The sequence below is a fragment of the Chenopodium quinoa genome, unplaced genomic scaffold (assembly GCF_001683475.1).
Source record: "Chenopodium quinoa cultivar QQ74 unplaced genomic scaffold, ASM168347v1, whole genome shotgun sequence".
Classification (NCBI taxonomy): domain Eukaryota; kingdom Viridiplantae; phylum Streptophyta; class Magnoliopsida; order Caryophyllales; family Amaranthaceae; genus Chenopodium; species Chenopodium quinoa.
Genome location: NW_018743292.1, coordinates 10,606,723 through 10,624,133, shown reverse-complemented (window position 1 = coordinate 10,624,133; position 17,411 = coordinate 10,606,723). Strand labels below are relative to the sequence as shown.

The 17,411-nt window shown below is 32.7% G+C and overlaps 2 protein-coding genes and 1 non-coding gene across 3 annotated transcripts; 2 read left to right on the top strand and 1 right to left on the bottom strand.

Annotated features, from left to right (window-relative positions):
• Nucleotides 1-2,127: 2,127 nt before the first annotated feature.
• On the bottom strand, nucleotides 2,128-2,199 carry TRNAP-AGG. Its single transcript has one exon. It is a non-coding gene; the product is annotated as a tRNA-Pro (tRNA).
• Nucleotides 2,200-2,263: 64 nt separating this feature from the next.
• On the top strand, nucleotides 2,264-9,072 carry LOC110736985. Its single transcript, XM_021917328.1, has 3 exons — nucleotides 2,264-2,347; nucleotides 2,805-2,966; nucleotides 8,350-9,072. The coding sequence occupies exons 2-3, from the start codon at nucleotides 2,856-2,858 to the stop codon at nucleotides 8,800-8,802; spliced, it is 564 nt and encodes a 187-aa protein (XP_021773020.1). The 5' UTR covers nucleotides 2,264-2,347; nucleotides 2,805-2,855; the 3' UTR covers nucleotides 8,803-9,072.
• Nucleotides 9,073-12,039: 2,967 nt separating this feature from the next.
• Nucleotides 12,040-16,015, top strand: LOC110736984 (phosphoenolpyruvate/phosphate translocator 2, chloroplastic-like). Its single transcript, XM_021917327.1, has 9 exons — nucleotides 12,040-12,571; nucleotides 13,101-13,223; nucleotides 13,850-14,002; nucleotides 14,130-14,215; nucleotides 14,683-14,767; nucleotides 14,926-15,045; nucleotides 15,153-15,230; nucleotides 15,315-15,444; nucleotides 15,587-16,015. The coding sequence occupies exons 1-9, from the start codon at nucleotides 12,164-12,166 to the stop codon at nucleotides 15,661-15,663; spliced, it is 1,260 nt and encodes a 419-aa protein (XP_021773019.1). The 5' UTR covers nucleotides 12,040-12,163; the 3' UTR covers nucleotides 15,664-16,015.
• The last annotated feature ends 1,396 nt before the right edge of the window (nucleotides 16,016-17,411 follow it).

Sequence of the window (17,411 nt, the reverse complement as noted above, 5' to 3'; positions counted from 1 at the left end):
CCACCACCAGGAGTCTCCGTTGTTTTGCAGGTACAGGCGTCCGGTTCCAGTCTCGGAATTGTAACTCTCCCGCAGGACATCAGAAAACCCCGAAACAAATGACAACAATATGATTAACAAATTTAATTACAAGAAAATTGAGTTATAAATTAAAACGTAAATTAATGATCAACTCCATGTAAATATGTAATGAACCCGGCCTAAAAACTAGTTTTATCCTTAAGTTTTTTTTTTTTTTTTTTTTGAAGCAAAGTTTTATCCTTAAGTATACGTAAATATACTTTTACTAATTTAACAGCATATGCATAATAACGTTTCCGTCAAAATAAAATAACGTTAAATTTTTACAAAGTCTCAAAGTCAAACTATTAGAACAGAAAAGGTATTACCTTAATACAAGTATACTTCATGTCATAATCAAATAAATGATGAATCTACTTGATGAAACTGGGATAAAATTCAGCGAGTCATGTCACATCTTATGGGGGTGTGGACGTGTGGTCAACTGCTCGTGTGGATAAACATCACAATTGTTTTTGGGTAAGTTTCATTTAGGCCCCATGAAGTTAATGAAGTCCAATGTCAATTAATTTTAGCCTTTTGGGTCGCGCTATACAAATGAGGCCCAGTAAGAAGTAATTGTGATTTTGGCCATACTTCTTAAAGTAAGGATGACCTTGCTTAAATGTACGAGTAAGATGACCTTGCTTTTGCTCGAAAAGTTTTACTACTTCCCTTCCTATTAACACTTGTACTACTCCTTATACGTTATAATCCACTTATCTACCATTTTTTGTTTGTAATTTGAAAAATGGTTTTATGATTTTTTTTATTTTTTTTGAGGAAGGTTTTATGAATTTTTTTAATACTAATGCAAATACAAAAGAGAAGTTTAAGTCAAAGAGAATAGAGGGGGACCTTCCACCAGGGCCATTTGGGGCCCGACCCCTGGTAAATTTTGTAATTAATTAGTTAATGAAGTTAAATAAACTTATTTAACTCATAACATATAAGGAAATAGTAATTAATTTTGAGCGAGAGGTAAAATTGATTTGAGTTGCAAGCTTCTTTACATTGAAAAGATTTGAAGAGAAATGAGGAAATCAAGGATAAAAAAGCAACAAAGAACGACAAACATTAGACACAATAGTTTTTTTGAGAAATGAGGAGATGGTCCCTCCATCTCCCCCCTCCCGGGGGTTCGATTCCTCACAACCCCCCATTCTTGTGATCAGTGGCGGAGTCAGGATTTTTATATGGTAGGACACCTTACCATCTAAAACCCTTTTATCAACACCTTTATATTTTATTTTATTTTTTTAATAAAAAAACACACATTTGTGAAAGAATGTTCATAATATCAAGACTCAAAAATTACTTAGCAATTGTATTTGTCAAACCTTTATTATTAAAAAAATACATTAAATATTACACCTATTCAAGGCTTTAAACAATAACCTCGTATTTTTTAGATCTTTTATAATAGGTTTGGAATCAAATAGATTTTTCGTATCAAATAGGATGATCCAAAATACTATTTATAAGGATTTATAACTAATAATTCAAGTATAGTCATACATGTAAAAAGAAATGTTAAAATTAAACTTGACTAGTTTTCAAGTTTTGAAAGCATATTATTATATCATCAATTTCATTATCTTAGGTAGAAAAGTAATCTTGCCTAATGTGATCAAACTTTTATGTTGGTAAGTTTTTGTGTTATTTGGGAAATTGGATTAATAGGACATTAAGAGAAAAGAAAAGAGAAAAAAAAAAGGGGGGGGGATTAAGAAGAATAGACAGTGAGAGGGGACAAAAAAAAAAAAAAAAAAAAAAAAACCAAAATGTTGGGCAAGTGAAAAAAAATAAAAATAAAAGAATGTTGGGCAAGAGATTAGAACCATAACCTTTGGTTGAAAAAGGTGATGCTTTAACCACTAGGCTACTTACTAGTAAGCTCTAACATAATAATACACTTTGTATTATATTTAAACAAAATTTTGACTAAACTTTTTTTTAAAAAAAAAACCTGGCAGTGCATGTGCCCTACCAGGAGACAGCGTGGCTCCTATGAATTACTTGTATTTTGGAGCAATGATAAGACAAAAACATTAAATATAAATTAAAGGGGCATTCCGAGAATTGAACTCGGGACCTCTCGCACCCTAAGCGAGAATCATACCACTAGACCAAATGCCCTGCTGATATTCAAGAAAATGGATAATATGAAATAAACTTAAGTTTTACATTAGTTTGTGAAACACAAGTACAAAATCCTATTTTCATGTTCTTTGTTCCCAAATTAAAAGTTCCTCAACATTTCTGGGCTTTCGTTTGAACTTTTAAGGTAATTCAATTATAAAGCATATATTATTTGATTAATCCTTCACTTTCTTCTTAATTTCTCTATCTCTATATTATTGCTTAATTACACATTTACGTGCTCATTAGTTTCATCTGTGTATTAAGCAATTGGTAATACAGTCAAATTCTTGCTGAAAAATAACCTTGAAACTATCCAATTTAATTTAACTGCGTTATAATTATTGCATCGTGTAACATACGCATTAAACATGAGCTATTGTCTACTTAGCGATAAATTTTTGATTTGTATGTTGGTGGTTTGTGGGGTTTTGAAGTCTAGTGCATACCACATGTTCGACGAAATGCAACATGAGAGTTTTGAACTAAAAAAGTGAAGGAAAACTGTGTAGTGGTGTTTCTTAGCAAATGGGTGTTCTTTAATTTGTGGGGTTTTAGTTTAAAGTTATGGGTTTTAATTAGTTTTGTTTCTTCTATCCCAGTTGAATTGATTTCGAGCTGTTGCAAGAGTTAGATTGTTGATTGGTTCTGCAATGTTGAAGAGTGTATTTGGTGAACTGTTTAGTAAAGAAGTGCACAGCAATGGAGGAAATAAAGCTATGCATTGTTTGTATATGATGACGAAAAACATTCACACCGGAAAGGTATATCGCTTTTTTCTATAATTGTTACTTGTATGGTTTACATGCAGGGGCGGAACCAGGAATTTTATTTAACGGGGGCCAAAGTAAAGGGAACTACGATGACGATAAAAATAATGAACATTTTCACACATCAATTTATTAATCCACATATCACAACAACAAAAATATATTTTATATAAGCAATGAATATAGAGTTATAGAACATATTCCAAAAAAATTACCATAGTACTACATGAAGAAAAACATACCTTATCATTTATCTTATATCATTTTAGTTGTGCTCGTCTCTCTTTCATCATATAAAAAGCATCAATGATGGCATCTTCACTAAGTGTTTCCGCTATCTCCTTTTCTATATACACTATTAAGTAGTCCTTCAAAAAATCGTCCTCCATCTTACTTCGAAGGTTTGTTTTCACTATCTTCATGGCTGAAAAAGCTCTCTCAGTTGTTGCAGTAGATGCTGTAGATGCTGGAAGAGTTAATACGAGACGAATTAACCTTGAAACAAGAGGATAATCTTTTATTTTTTCTGTAGTCACTAATCCTTGACATAAATCACCAAGAGTAGTTAAGTTCTTCAACACTGGATGAATAGGAATATCAAGCCAATAATGTTGCAATTCATAACTCAAATGATCTTTCTCATGTTCTGTGAAATCAATAGGATAAAAATCTCGAGCTAGCTTGCAAATATGCTCTATATTGAATGACTTGTAACCATCTCTTGGATTCAAGGCCGCACTTAAAATGAGAAGTTCAGTAGCTCGCTCACTAAATCTTGCGTTTAGCTCTTGCAATTGACGATCTATAGCAGCCATAAATATATCAACTCTATAGTGATGTTCCATTGTCACATTGTCTTTTTGTCTTGATTGTTGCCTTATAGATTTAAGCACATCAACATAAGGAGAGTCCATGTCGGGAACTGTAACACCATTTTTCTCACAAAAAACTTTAACATTATGTAGCAAACTCTCCCACCCATCATTCCTTAAAGTTTGAAGTAATGTCTTTGTAGTGCAAACTAAATGCATTGCATTTACAATATCTTGGGTCTTCAATTGTAGTGCTTGACAAAGTCCATCGGTGATGGCCATAATCTCCTTCACAACATGTATGTTAAATACGAATTCAAATGACATTAACAACTTAACTCCATTAAGAGCATCTCCTCTCTGAGCATAAGTTGTTCCTTCACTAGCTATGTTAGCAAGAACTAAGCGAGTAGCACAATACATTCTTAACAAACTAGATATTGACTTGTAATGCGAGCTCCATCTAGTATCACCTGGTCGTTGTAATGTACCGATTTGATTGAGACCTTTTCCTGTCTCAAGCCCCTCAATCTCAACTAGATGTTCAATTTCAGCCAATTGAGTTGCTTGTAACTCGTCATGTCGCTTTGAAGAGCTAGTGACCACATTAACAACAAAAATCAATTGTTGAAAGAAAGTATGAATCTGTGGCACTTCCCTAGATGCAGCAACAAGAGCTAGTTGTAGTTGATGTGCCAAACAATGAATGTAATAGGCAGAAGGACACTCCTTCATAAATAAAGCTTGTAACCCATTCCACTCTCCACGCATATTACTTGCACCGTCATACCCTTGACCTCTAATATTTTGAAGGTTAAGGTTATGATGAGACAAGACAGCACAAATTTCCCTTTTTAATGTTTTTGATGTAGTGTCTTTGACATGGACCAAATCCAAAAATCGCTCTCTTACCAATCCACTTCTATCAACATATCTCACTACTAATGCCATTTGTTCTTTCTTAGAAATGTCCCTAGACTCATCAACAATCAAACAAAACTTTGCATCACCAATTTCCTCACGTATACTATTTTGCACTTTTCTTGCATAAACATGTAGAATCTCCTTTTGGATTAGTGGAGAAGTGTATTTGGCATTCTTTGGGGCATTATCCAAAATAACCGAATCAACATCTTTATTATATGATGCTAAAAGTTTTAGCATCTCCAAGAAGTTCCCTTGATTAATTGAACTAGAACGTTCATCATGCCCTCTAAATGCACAAGCTTGGAAAGTTAACCATTTAACAGCATCTATTGATGTCTTAAGGCGTAAACGATTCTTGACAATCTCCTCTGCAGTTACTTTCTCTACTATTTTCTCAATGTGAGCGGATTGATTTTTGAGATTAAAATATCACTTTGTTGAAAAGTTATGAGCAGAATTGGAATCTTTCCCCATGTGACACAAAAATGCACAATCCTTCCCATTATTTACTTTCTTCCAATTTTTAAAGCCCTTCACTGTGAATGTATCCGAACCACATCTTCCAAGAGGCTTTTTAGCAAAAAGAAAGCAATAGAAACAATAAGCAGCATCCATTGTGGGAGAATACTCTAACCAAGGAAACTTCACAAACCAACTTTTTTGGAACCTACGTGGGTGTTTTTCGGAACCAGAGTATGGATAATTATCAAGTTTAGGTTGATATGGCCCAAAATCAATGTAAGATCTCCTAATCAAATCTTTTTCATCTGAATCATATGTCTCAATTTGCTTACGCAACCCAGGATCACGCATTAAAAAATCAAGACCAATACCTTCTTCATTAGGCATTTGCTCATCAACATTGTCATTATTAATATTACGTTCGACTTCTTCATTATCAATGATAATTGGCTGATTTGGCTCAACAACAGGTATATCTTCATCACCCCTGCCCTTTTTTTGTGGAAGAAAATAAGAAGTGATAGTCCTCTTTGTCATTCCTAAATTACAAAAATTAACAGCAAAAAAAGCATAATCAAATCTAATGATTATTGGGCAATATATCAAGTATAATTGCAATTGTATTAATTATTCTAATTATTCACAATTTTCATATAATTGTTTGAATTTACACATTTACTGATTTACATATACAATTAGAGTATTAAACCCCAAAATTTCTAATTCAAAATCTCACTCTAACTATTTATTCAACACACTAAACCTGTAATTAATATGAAAATTGAAGTAAACAAACAAGATTAAGTAGAAATTGATAATTAAATTACCTGAATTAAGGAAAATCAACAACAGCAAGCAAGAAACTTCAATGGTGATATGTACTGTTTGTTTCGTCACTTTGGGGGTTTTCACTACTTTCCTTTTGTAATTTTTTGTTGAAGTGAATTGTAATGTTTGCAAGTTGTTATTTTTTTATTAGATAATTCTTTTATCTTTTATTTTTATTTAGTTGCAATATTTATATTTTGTCTTATCTAACAATATAATATAGTAGAATCTAGAAATATCAAGTACCAAACTCATCACATGCGTTAATATTAGTACATAAAGTGTGAGTTTGGTTTTGTATTAATTTTTTTTTATTTGTTTGGCGGGGGCCACATGAATTTTTTATACTTTTACTTGTACTAAAATCCAAATATTACCAATGTAAAGCAATTCACTTGAGGGGGGCCTTGGCCCCCTTTGGCCCCTACTATCTTCCGCCCCTGTTTACATGATTTACATATTAGTCTCATATATACAGTTCTTTTGCTGTTATAGATGTATTCGTATGATGACATTTGGAAATTTATGCTGTTCTGGTTGATGTGCACTTTGTCATACATACGGAGTAGCTTTTATCATTCATTCCCTTTCTTTGGAGGTAGTGGGTGATGGGCTGATTGTGAACATGAGAATTGTAGACTAAGGTTTGAGTGGAGTAATGTATGAGATGTGAGAATTGACAAGGACGGGGTTCTTTGCATTTTTCGTGACTTGTTTCTCTTTAGAATTTGGCTGTGAGCATAAAAATGTCTGCATTCTGACTTATAGCTAGAGTTCGAGGTTAGTTTTTTTTTTTTTTTTTGAAGAAATTGAGGTTAGTTTTTAGAAGGACGTAACACCTGTCATGAGTATGAAAACAATTTATTTTTTGTTAAATGCTGACCCTTTTGGGATGTAGGAATGGCATTTGAGGTGGACTGCAATACACTTAGCATATTGGTCAAATGTAGATTAACTCTAGGATGAGGTTCGGATCTTTATGCCAGAAATGTGTTATAGATACTGAAGTTTTCCTTAGTGAAGGCAGATTCGAAATTATAACCAATGATTAAATGTTAATAGGAAAAGTAGGAAAAGTAGCTGTGTGTACTGGTGCTTGATTTCAGGGCAATCTTAGGCTGGTGTGAGGATACTGAGGAATATTTCGCAATAGATATTAAATCCGAAAAGCACATTGATATTTGCAATCCTTAAAAAATACAAATGCTACTAGCCAGTATTGGTAAATGTTAGTTCATGAACATGAATCAAGAAATCAGGAGTCTTTCCCTTCAGAATTGATCAATTTCCATCTTCTATAAAAATTTGTAATGCAGTTGATGCATGCTAGGTTTAGTTGTTTGTCGCTACACATCCTGTTTAGGAGAGGAGCTTATTTTAAACGGAACTGAGTCTCACTCTGAAGAGCTTTGTAGCCTTTTGTACATTTTGAACCAAGTTGCGATAAACTATGCTCAATTTAGTGTTACGAGTGGATGTGGGCAATATATTTATGGGTTGTTTGCAAGAACAAGATGCTTTATTATATTGTGCCTGATGGCATGGAGTTTAATAAAGTTATCCAAGTGAGATGATCAAGTACCTGCTTAGGACGATATAATGTTCCAGAGCTGAACTTGTTTAATAGTTGCGATACAGGTTGGTGTTGATGAACAGGTTTAGTTTACTCTAAATGGCGAGTTTGATTTGCCCTTAATTTGCTTGCAATTATAGTTAAATTTTGGGTTTTGAGCTCAAAAACAATTATGATTGGGGATAATTGAGCAGCTTTGTTAGCCATTACTTGCAACCACCATCTTTGAACAACTCCCTTGTGCATATTGTTTACTTTATTTGTGTTTTTATTTAACTGACTAAGGTACATTTCTCTCAGCATTATTGTATTGCATTCTCTGCTTCATAGGCAATCATTTTCACGTGAAATGTGATGCTCATGGTGTCCTGAACTATAGACCCAAGTGAGCTAATGAGTTAAGCTCGAGAGGCATTTTTGAACCCTTGGCAGACTCAATTTTTCAGTGTGCAACTTGATATCTGTTAGTTGTTTGCATTAAATTAATGTGATGGCCTTATATTACTACCCTTATTTCTTGGCTGTATCTGTATCTTAAGCCTGTGAGTCAAAAGTATATTTTGCTATTCAATGTCGATTGACTACATGCGTGCTCCTTTTGTTGTGAGTGGCTCAGAGTCCAATTGCTTAGCTAATCTTTTAAAATAGGAACATTTATGTGCTCTTTTAATTTTTGGTATTTCATCTATGTTGATAAATATGCACACTAGGTCAAGACCTCAGTAGACTTGATCCTTGATGATTAATTCCTGTCTGACATGGCCTCCATTTGCAGTCCCACTGTTCTCCAAGGAGCTTCTTTGGGGTGGAAGATTACCTGGATGATAACAATAGCCGGCCATATACATACCAGAAGGAGAAGAAATCAAAGAATCCGCAAAAGCACATATCATTTAAGCAGCGGACAATTGCTTTCATGGAACCTTTTACCCTGGATGTGTTAATCTCTAAGCGATTTGTCCAGGCCTCTCTCACTCATAGAGTGACATGTAAGCAGGTTGCAGTTTCTGGTACCAATTCCAAGGATATTAAAGCTGCTCTCAAGTCCCGATGTGATATACCAGCTTGTTTGGCTGTTGGTAGGATTCTGGCTGACAGAGCAAGAGAAGCAGATGTTTACACAGCTTCTTACACCCCAAGGGCTAGAGACAAATTCGAAGGGAAGATTAGAGCAGTAGTGCAGTCTCTCATTGATAATGGCATCGATGTTAAAGTCTATCTTGACTGATTATATAATGTGATATCAAATCTTCATGGCTGTTTTTGTGACCTAGCCCTGGATTAGCTCATGCTCTTAGTCTAAGAAACCACTGCTGCATGCCTGAATTATAGATAGGTTGATCGGACTACTTGTATATTAGAATGCTGTGATCATAATTTATGACAGTTGGTTTATTTAGTGTGTTTTCTGCCAAGTATGGAACTCTTCAGATTGAGAATTTTTCTTAACTGTAGTCACAGGTTTTGTGGTTTGAACACAACTAGATTGTTTCATCAACTCTATTCCCAACCCGGATTGCCATAATTTTTTCATATATGACAGATATGTACCAATTGCAAGTGTATACAAGTATAAATTTTGAGTCTTGTGACGGACTGGAACATGCTAAGGAATAAACCTAAGATGCTCAAAACGCAAATTCTTAGCTACACACTTGTGTAGCTAAACTAGCTGCACCACTGTACCCATATATAAACATATAGTAATTCAAAAATGAACATAAGTTTTTTTTCCCTTCTTTATATCTTAACTTTCTCTCTTCTTCTTTCTTACCTCTATTAATTTTCTCTCTCCTCTTTTTTTTTTTATTATTTTTTTTTTTTTTTATTTATAAGTTAATTTTCTTTCTTACCTCACTATTATGTTATAGATCGATAATTATTGTCTCTATGATGAACCAAGATTAGATTTAAGGTGGATATTCAAATTTTTAGAGTTATAAAAATTACAATCGAATTTGTGTTCTGTAAATAAAAAAAATATTAACATACAATACTTTAAAATTGAATATTTTGTACAAAATGAACATTTAGTACATTAAAATGAACATTTAGTACACTAAAAATGAACATTAGTATATAAAAAATGAACATAATTTAACGATATATTTTATCTTTATTTTTTGTTAATTATTATATACAATGAATTTGAACCTATATGAATATATGAAATCATGTTCATTTTTAATATACTAAATGTTCATAAGTTTTTAAATGTGTTCATTTGTTTACGTGTTTATGTTTTTTTGTACTAAATGTTCATTTTATATTATGTATTCACATATTTTTATGAAATGTTCATTTTATTAGGTATGGTTCAGCTATTCTATGATTGTATGATAAATGTTCACTTTTACTATACTAAATATTCATTATTTTTTTTTTGACATGTTCATTTTTTATTACTAAATATTCATTTTTACGTGTTCATTTTTTTATTACTAAATGATCATTTTTATTTTTACGTGTTCAAATTTTTTTTTTTTTATTAAATGTTCATTTTGAAGGTCGTGGTCCATCAATTTTATGATTATATGATAATCATGTTCACTTTTAATATACTAAATAATCAAATTTTTATTTATTTATTTATTTTTTTTAACATGTTCACTTTTTAATACTAAATGGTCATTTTTTCTTACATGTTCATTTTTTTATTACTGAATGTTCATTTTTTTTATGTGTTCATATTATTTTTTTATTTAAATGTTCATATTATATGGCGTGATCCTAGCTACACCATGGTGCAGGTAAGACTTATTGTGCTCAGACTGTCTAATAAATTATGAACCATGGGCTAATTATTCAATCCATATAGCCACGCAGATGATCGCTTTGGATTGGTCCAGCCCAAATTGATCGGTTGTGGCATGATTCATGTCTAGAATTGTATAGCACACGACTATATCCGTAATCTGTTAGTTACTAGGCTTATGTCTCCTTGACAACTTGCAACTTTGCAAGCATCATATTGACTATGCCGGAGGCTGGCAAAATCGCTAGCACGTTTTGTGTTGGGCCGCTATGTTGTAGGTCCTTTTCATATGATCATATGCTGGAAGAATGGTTGCAGCGAATAAAAAACCTGCTGTGGTAAAAAATGTTGCAGAAAAAACTGTTTGTCGTGCAACGCTAAGGATGGATTTCATGTCGATTGACATATGTGTCCAATAACTTTGAATATGTGGTTAACTTTATAAGGTTCAGAATGTAAGTATTTGGTCCGCAAAAATTTTCAGGCTGCCAAGTGGCTAGAATTATGAATTATCTTGGATTAGATCAAACCATATTGGTAATTGGTTTGGGCTATATTAGACCAAGTTAATCAATTATTATTTATTACTTCATTTTACAATATGATTCACATTGTGGTCTCGAATGAACATATAATTCTATATTATTGACCATATAGCTCAAATATAATAAACATAATTATTGTGCTCATATTTTTTTAGCTACGAAAGAGGATTGCAAACTATGGAGTATAAATTAAAAGTGTATTATTATTTTTTTTTTTTACTATGAAAGAAAAAGGATTTTTATTAATAAAAGATAGCCAAACGACACTTATAAACAATACCTAGGAAATCTAAATTCCATAAATCACCTTAAAACTAGTTACATCGCAGATTCGATCAATGATTGCCTTAATAAAAAACTTCATCCGAAGCAATACAATATATGAGTTCGCACTAATTCGGTTTGAGATCCATTGATAAATAGTTGTTTGAGAGAAAATACTCATATGGTTTTCGAGATACTTTCGAAAATTATAAAACCCTAAATCTTCAATCTTCGGCAGACGAACAAAAAAAGAAATTAAGCCTAATCGAATAACCACCATCTTAAAGATGAGATCTATTTATTGAATAACCACCATCTTAAAAATGAGATCTATTTATTGAAAGCAAAGTTTTTGGGGCTTACCACCGCTAAAAACACCGGTGGAAGCTACCGGTGGTAAGCCCTTACAAAGGTTCACAATTGAGACCAAAAGAAAAGATATAAAAGAGAAAGAGAGAAAAGGAGAAGAGTGAAGGAAAAAAAAAAAACAGAAAAAATCTAGCAATGGATCGAAGGCTAGAAAAACCCTCCCAAGGAAGAAATCATAGAGGAAACCAGAAAACCCTCTCAAGATAGCTGCATTACTTCATTTATTTGTATTATTATAATATTTACCACGTGCAATCATACTAATAAAATATTTACCTAGTGCATTGAAAACCAAGTTCCAAAATCTTTAATCTTAAGTCATAATCTATAGTGGACAGGTATCAGTAGGTTACAAAATAATTTAAAAGATCTTAACAGGCAGATTAGATTCAAAATTGTGGTTCTCTAATACTATTTGCTTTCAAGTACCAACCACAAATTTTTCACTAGTGTTTGTCGAAGCTCTCATCCTCACAACTTGTTAACATCATATGGACACCTCGAGGGTCACGTGCTGTCTTGGCAAACATCTCATCCATTCATTCAACTTACATTTATAATGTATATAATTTGAATGTTCTTCAACTTAAACTATGAAATAACATTTTCCTCAAATTCTTTAGTAATTTGCAATGCAATGGTCTTAATCAACTAGTATGTACTCCCTCAAAATGCCTTTGTTGGGTTTGAATCCACGAACGTTATGTTTGACATCTAGAGTTAAAGACATCTTTAGTGCAGGATGCTGTCATGAACAGTGGCGGATCCAGAAATATTCTCCTAATATTGCTTGCTCCTTGACTATAGATCCTAACTCACCCTACTCCAATGAGGGAAGTTTGTGTTACAAGGCGCCGTGTGCTCTCTCATTTTCGCCCATTCGATTTAATTCAACAAAGCAAGGGTCGAGAAATTTGTTGGTTGTTCGAGCAGTTTCGATCCCTGAGAGTGCGGATGGAGGTGCCGAAACGAAATCTAGTAGTGTGGCTCTTCCTTTGCAGCTTGGTGGCATGTTTCTCCTTTGGTATCTTTTGAATATTTATTTCAATATATACAACAAGCAGGTCCATAATCTTTACATAGTCTATATTTCTTTTTTGGCAAATTCCATGAATGTTTTGTTTTAATTGCCCCTTTTTATTATTTTTTTTTTTAATTTTTTTTTTATTTTTGTGTGTGTGTGTGTTTTTTTTTAGGTTAGTAATCAAAATGGGGTGATTTGCATTATTCTACTCTGTTTTTATTAGTTGTATCATATTGACTTGATGCATGTGTCAATGTATAATTAATTACATAGGTTAATAACAATAATTGTTATTATATATACTACCTCCGACCGTTTCATATTTTTTGCAATTTTAGAATATTTTATACCTCACAAATAATAACCCAAAGTTGTAAAAAATATGAAATGGAGGTAGTAGATAATAATATACACATTAAGAGCCATCTAATAAAATCTCACATGATACTAATTGTTTATACATTTAACAACAGATATTCAATATGGTACAAGCCGTACAACTATAAAAATCGAGAAATGAAATTTAGATGAATTTTTAATCTAAGCACTCATGTGAGTTATGTTTGCAGGTTCTTAAGGTATATCCATTCCCTTCAACCATCACAGCATTCCAGTTTGGATGTGGGAGTTTGCTTGTTCTTCTTATGTGGGGTTCTAATCTTCATCCAAAACCAAAGATTACCCGTTCACAGGTATATTACAATCAAGCACTTCAATCTTGAAATTTTATAGAGAAAGTAAAATATAGAGAAGTCATAAATGGGCCTTACCGCCCGAGTAATTGAATAAAAAGGAGGAGAGTTTGATCCAATTACATACCGTACTCAAATAAAGCATCATGCTAAAGTCATTGATAAATTTTTATTGGGCGAGTAATCCACTAGACTTATCAATTAACCCCTTTATATATGTGCCACCTTTAATCTTGCAATCTAAATAGGTCATTACAATTTTGTTGGTATACTTTATCAAGCATATTTCAATTATAAACTCATTATTCAAGCTGTCATTGGGCCCTCCCTTTATTGGGTATTGATCATGGGTCAGGGCCATTCATTTTAATATCATCACACCTAACACGAGTCCATATTGGTTTGACCACATAAAGGCCTATCAAGGTTTCATCCTATAACCAATTGATAATTGAAAAAGTAGTCCACTAATCTTATAAGTTGATCATCCTTTCTTCAATTTCTTTAATGTGAGACAATTATTCTCAATTTACATCCGGGTTATGTTTACTATATATAACATACTATAATAGTATATTCAACAATGGACTAATTTGTTTTTGGTGTATGCATTAATTAAAATAAAGTTTGCAGCAATACTACCATTAGCAATAGCACATGCAATGGGCAACCTTCTAACAAATGTGAGCCTTGGAAAAGTAGCAGTCTCATTCACACACACAATCAAAGCTATGGAGCCCTTCTTCACTGTTCTTCTCTCTGTGCTCTTTCTTGGTGAGGTCAGCTTTATATTAAATGTCCTTAAGTTATAGTAATAACTTGTTATATTCCAAAGTTTGTTGTTTAAGTACAATAATTTTGATCAAATTAATTTGTTGCTAAGCTAACTTAAGAATATAATTACAGAGGCCTAATATTTGGGTGGTTTTAACCCTGGTGCCTATTGTTGGTGGAGTGGCATTGGCCTCATTTACAGAGGCTTCTTTCAACTGGTGAGCTTTAATTTAAGGTATTTATTGTCGGATATTACTATATTAGAGATAAATTGTGATAATATTGTGCTTCTGGGTGCACCATGCTCTTTGTGCTCTGGATCCTAGCAAATATTATTACGAAGATAAACAAAAATTAACTATACTTGACAAAAAAATTTCATTCATCTTCATGTTATATTTTTTGTTCGTCATCATGTTACTCTCAAGCCAATGTCATGTTGCGTTTTGTGTAACGTCTTACTTGAGCATAAAAGGCATGGTACTTTTATGTGCACCTAAAAAATTTGTGCCTCAATGTGTACCCATGATCGAATAGGGTTTCTTTATATTCTCAAGGCAGATTGCATATGGATGTTACTAGATTATAGTGAACATATAACTTGTGTTGAGTAATTACATTATTAACAAATTAACTATTGTTCAAAACCAAGAGTGATGAATGATGAAATTGATTTTGCAAACAGGTTGGGTTTTGGCAGCGCAATGGCTTCTAATCTCACTAATCAATCGCGTAATGTGCTAAGTAAAAAGCTGATGGTCAAGGAAGAGGTAAATCACTAAATCATACTCCCTCAATTGGTATGAAGTACGTGATATATTGTAAATTGGAACATACACTTGATTACATGTAGTTAATTAGAGTTTGAATGTGTGTATGTCAACTTTAGACATAAGCAAATTTTGATCTCTTTATCGAATATTGCCAGGAGGGTTTGGACAACATCAATCTATTCTCAATAATTACTCTCATCTGCTTCGTCTTTTTACTACCAACAGCTATTTTGATAGATGGCGTCAAATTTTCACCTTCATATTTTCAATTAGCTGTAAGTTAGCTACTCAAAATGGAATTCAATTCACTAGATTATCATGTAAATAATATTAGCATGAAATCTAATTTGTTTATTTTTCCTTCTTAACTCTACTTAATTAGGCAAATCAAGGGTTAAATATTAAAGAATTGTGTGTGAGAGCCCTTGTTGCCGGACTATGTTTCCACACTTATCAACAGGTAAAAACTCGAATACCCTCTTTATATAAATACGAAGTATTTTTTATATTTTACTAACACAAATTTGTACGCGTTGGATGAAAGGTTTCTTACATGATATTAGGAATGGTATCAGCTGTAACACATTCAGTGGGAAATTGCTTGAAGCGAGTTGTAGTTATTGTGTCTTCAGTGATCTTCTTCCGAACACCCATTTCGCCCCTTAACTCTTTTGGTAAGACCATCTATCGAGTTATTAATTAAACCACACCATTTATAAGATAGTTTTTACAACGTTAATTCTACCTTAATCAATCTTAGAAGACACTAAATGATGTACAAAATCATTAAGATTGGTTTATAATTTGCCAATGCAGGAACTGCCTTAGCACTTGCTGGTGTGTTCTTATACACAAGAGTAAAGAGATTGAAACCAAAGCTTAAAGCTACATGATTTGGGCCATTCTTGTATTCCAAAGTAAAGGGAGTGGATGTTAAAATTAAAAACAAAAGTTGTTTTTTTTTTTTTTTTTTTTTTTTTGAGGTAGTGTGGGCTGGGCCAAAACCCTCTATACTGTGGTTTTATGTCCATTGTAATATATTCACGTCCACACCCTTTGCTTTTGGACCCTAACAAATGAGTGATTTGTGCTGGTCTGAGGCCCACATTTATTATGAATTTCTTTGATTTGGTTGAAGATGTCAACTAGGTTGTATAACTTGTAAACGAGAAAATCCAACACAAACTTCTTTTCTGTATCTTCTTCAGCCAATTTCAGAATTACGTTTTTCGTCATTAAATCGTAGCATTAGTATTTTATGAATCATAGATCACCCGACAAGACGACAACGTATTATGCAACCAGTAAAGTTTACGTCAGATAGGCTTTAAACAGATAACAAGAGTTTCATAACATGCAACAAATGAAAGGACAATGAATAGGTTGACCTCTTTGAATAATGTTAGTATATGAGCCTATTTACCTTGATAGTTGATATGCTACCAAAAGGGGCAGTACTAACTACATTGAGTTGCTTCCAAGCTAAGCTTGCTAAAATGAGATGTAAGAGCTTATCAAGAGAAACATGATGTTCTTCTTCACCAATATCAAGTCCATGCCTTTTCATTATAAAAGAAAAAGATGACACATGTTTTGGGTTTGCCTAGACCTATAAAGATTTTTTTTAAAAAAGAGTATAGCATTCATATATTCAATTTTTTTAAAAGTGTACTACGTATCACTTTATTTTACAATTTACTTTGTTAAAAGTGACCCCCATTATCTTTAAAAATAGGATAAAATTGATATAAAGTCGCTTGCGTTTATCTATTTATTTAGTAGTTTTTCTGCCTCTTATTCTTTGTCCCATTTTTCTTTTTATTCTGTCCCTTTAAATTTACCCTATATTATTTTTGGTTGTAGGAGACCACAACTTTATACGGAATAATTGACAACAGTTCAACTACATTAAACTCCACCATTTTCCTCTCTCACTAATACCGATCATTTCAACCAAAAATTAAGAAAGTAACTCTTGCCCTTTGAAGCAAATAAAAGAGGACAACGGACTAGGCATTACATTTTACTTGAAACAATGAGGATGGAGAATCGCCCGTTTATTTAGATGAAAAGCCCCATATGATTAGGGAGAATCGCAAATTAGGAAATTCACACATAACAATTAGTTTCCCACCTTAACTCACTAGGAAGATCTCTTTAAAGTTTGATTACGTTCCTATAAACTTAATCTCCAAGTAAATAGCTCTACTTACTTTCACTTTATATATTAAAAAATTATATACTACTACGGTACATGTTCAAAATAACTCTTAAAACTTAAAACTTTTTGTGTTGCCTTTTCAATTTCTTTTTGAAGACCCTTTCAAGTATACGACATTGTCCATATATAGTGCATGTTAAAAGGGAAGGAAAAAGGAAGGCACGTTTGCAAGAGATTAGTCTTGGCAGCAAAAGAAGTCCAATTACCAACTAAATTTGCCAAAGTATATTAGTGCTAAAAAGCCTAATTAATTAAATTAATCTTCCGAAAAGGCTAGATTTATTAAGTATAATTTTAAAATTAAAGTTGGAGCATTATCAACAACAAAAAGGTTAGAAATGGGGGCGTGTTTCTCAGATGTAAAAGGCGGTCAACAAGCAATTGGAGGGATTGTTCATGCAAATGATAATGCAAACAATG

What these genes read in the sequence shown, in the direction of transcription:
- LOC110736985 (XM_021917328.1), top strand. Translation starts at nt 2,856, where the DNA reads ATGTTGAAGAGTGTATTTGGTGAACTGTTTAGTAAAGAAGTGCACAGC. An exon ending in AAAACATTCACACCGGAAAG is followed by an intron (nt 2,967 to 8,349) that starts GTATATCGCTTT and finishes CTCCATTTGCAG; the next exon opens with TCCCACTGTTCTCCAAGGAG.
- LOC110736984 (XM_021917327.1), top strand. Translation starts at nt 12,164, where the DNA reads ATGTACTCCCTCAAAATGCCTTTGTTGGGTTTGAATCCACGAACGTTA. An exon ending in CTTCATATTTTCAATTAGCT is followed by an intron (nt 15,046 to 15,152) that starts GTAAGTTAGCTA and finishes CTACTTAATTAG; the next exon opens with GCAAATCAAGGGTTAAATAT. An exon ending in TTCGCCCCTTAACTCTTTTG is followed by an intron (nt 15,445 to 15,586) that starts GTAAGACCATCT and finishes TTGCCAATGCAG; the next exon opens with GAACTGCCTTAGCACTTGCT.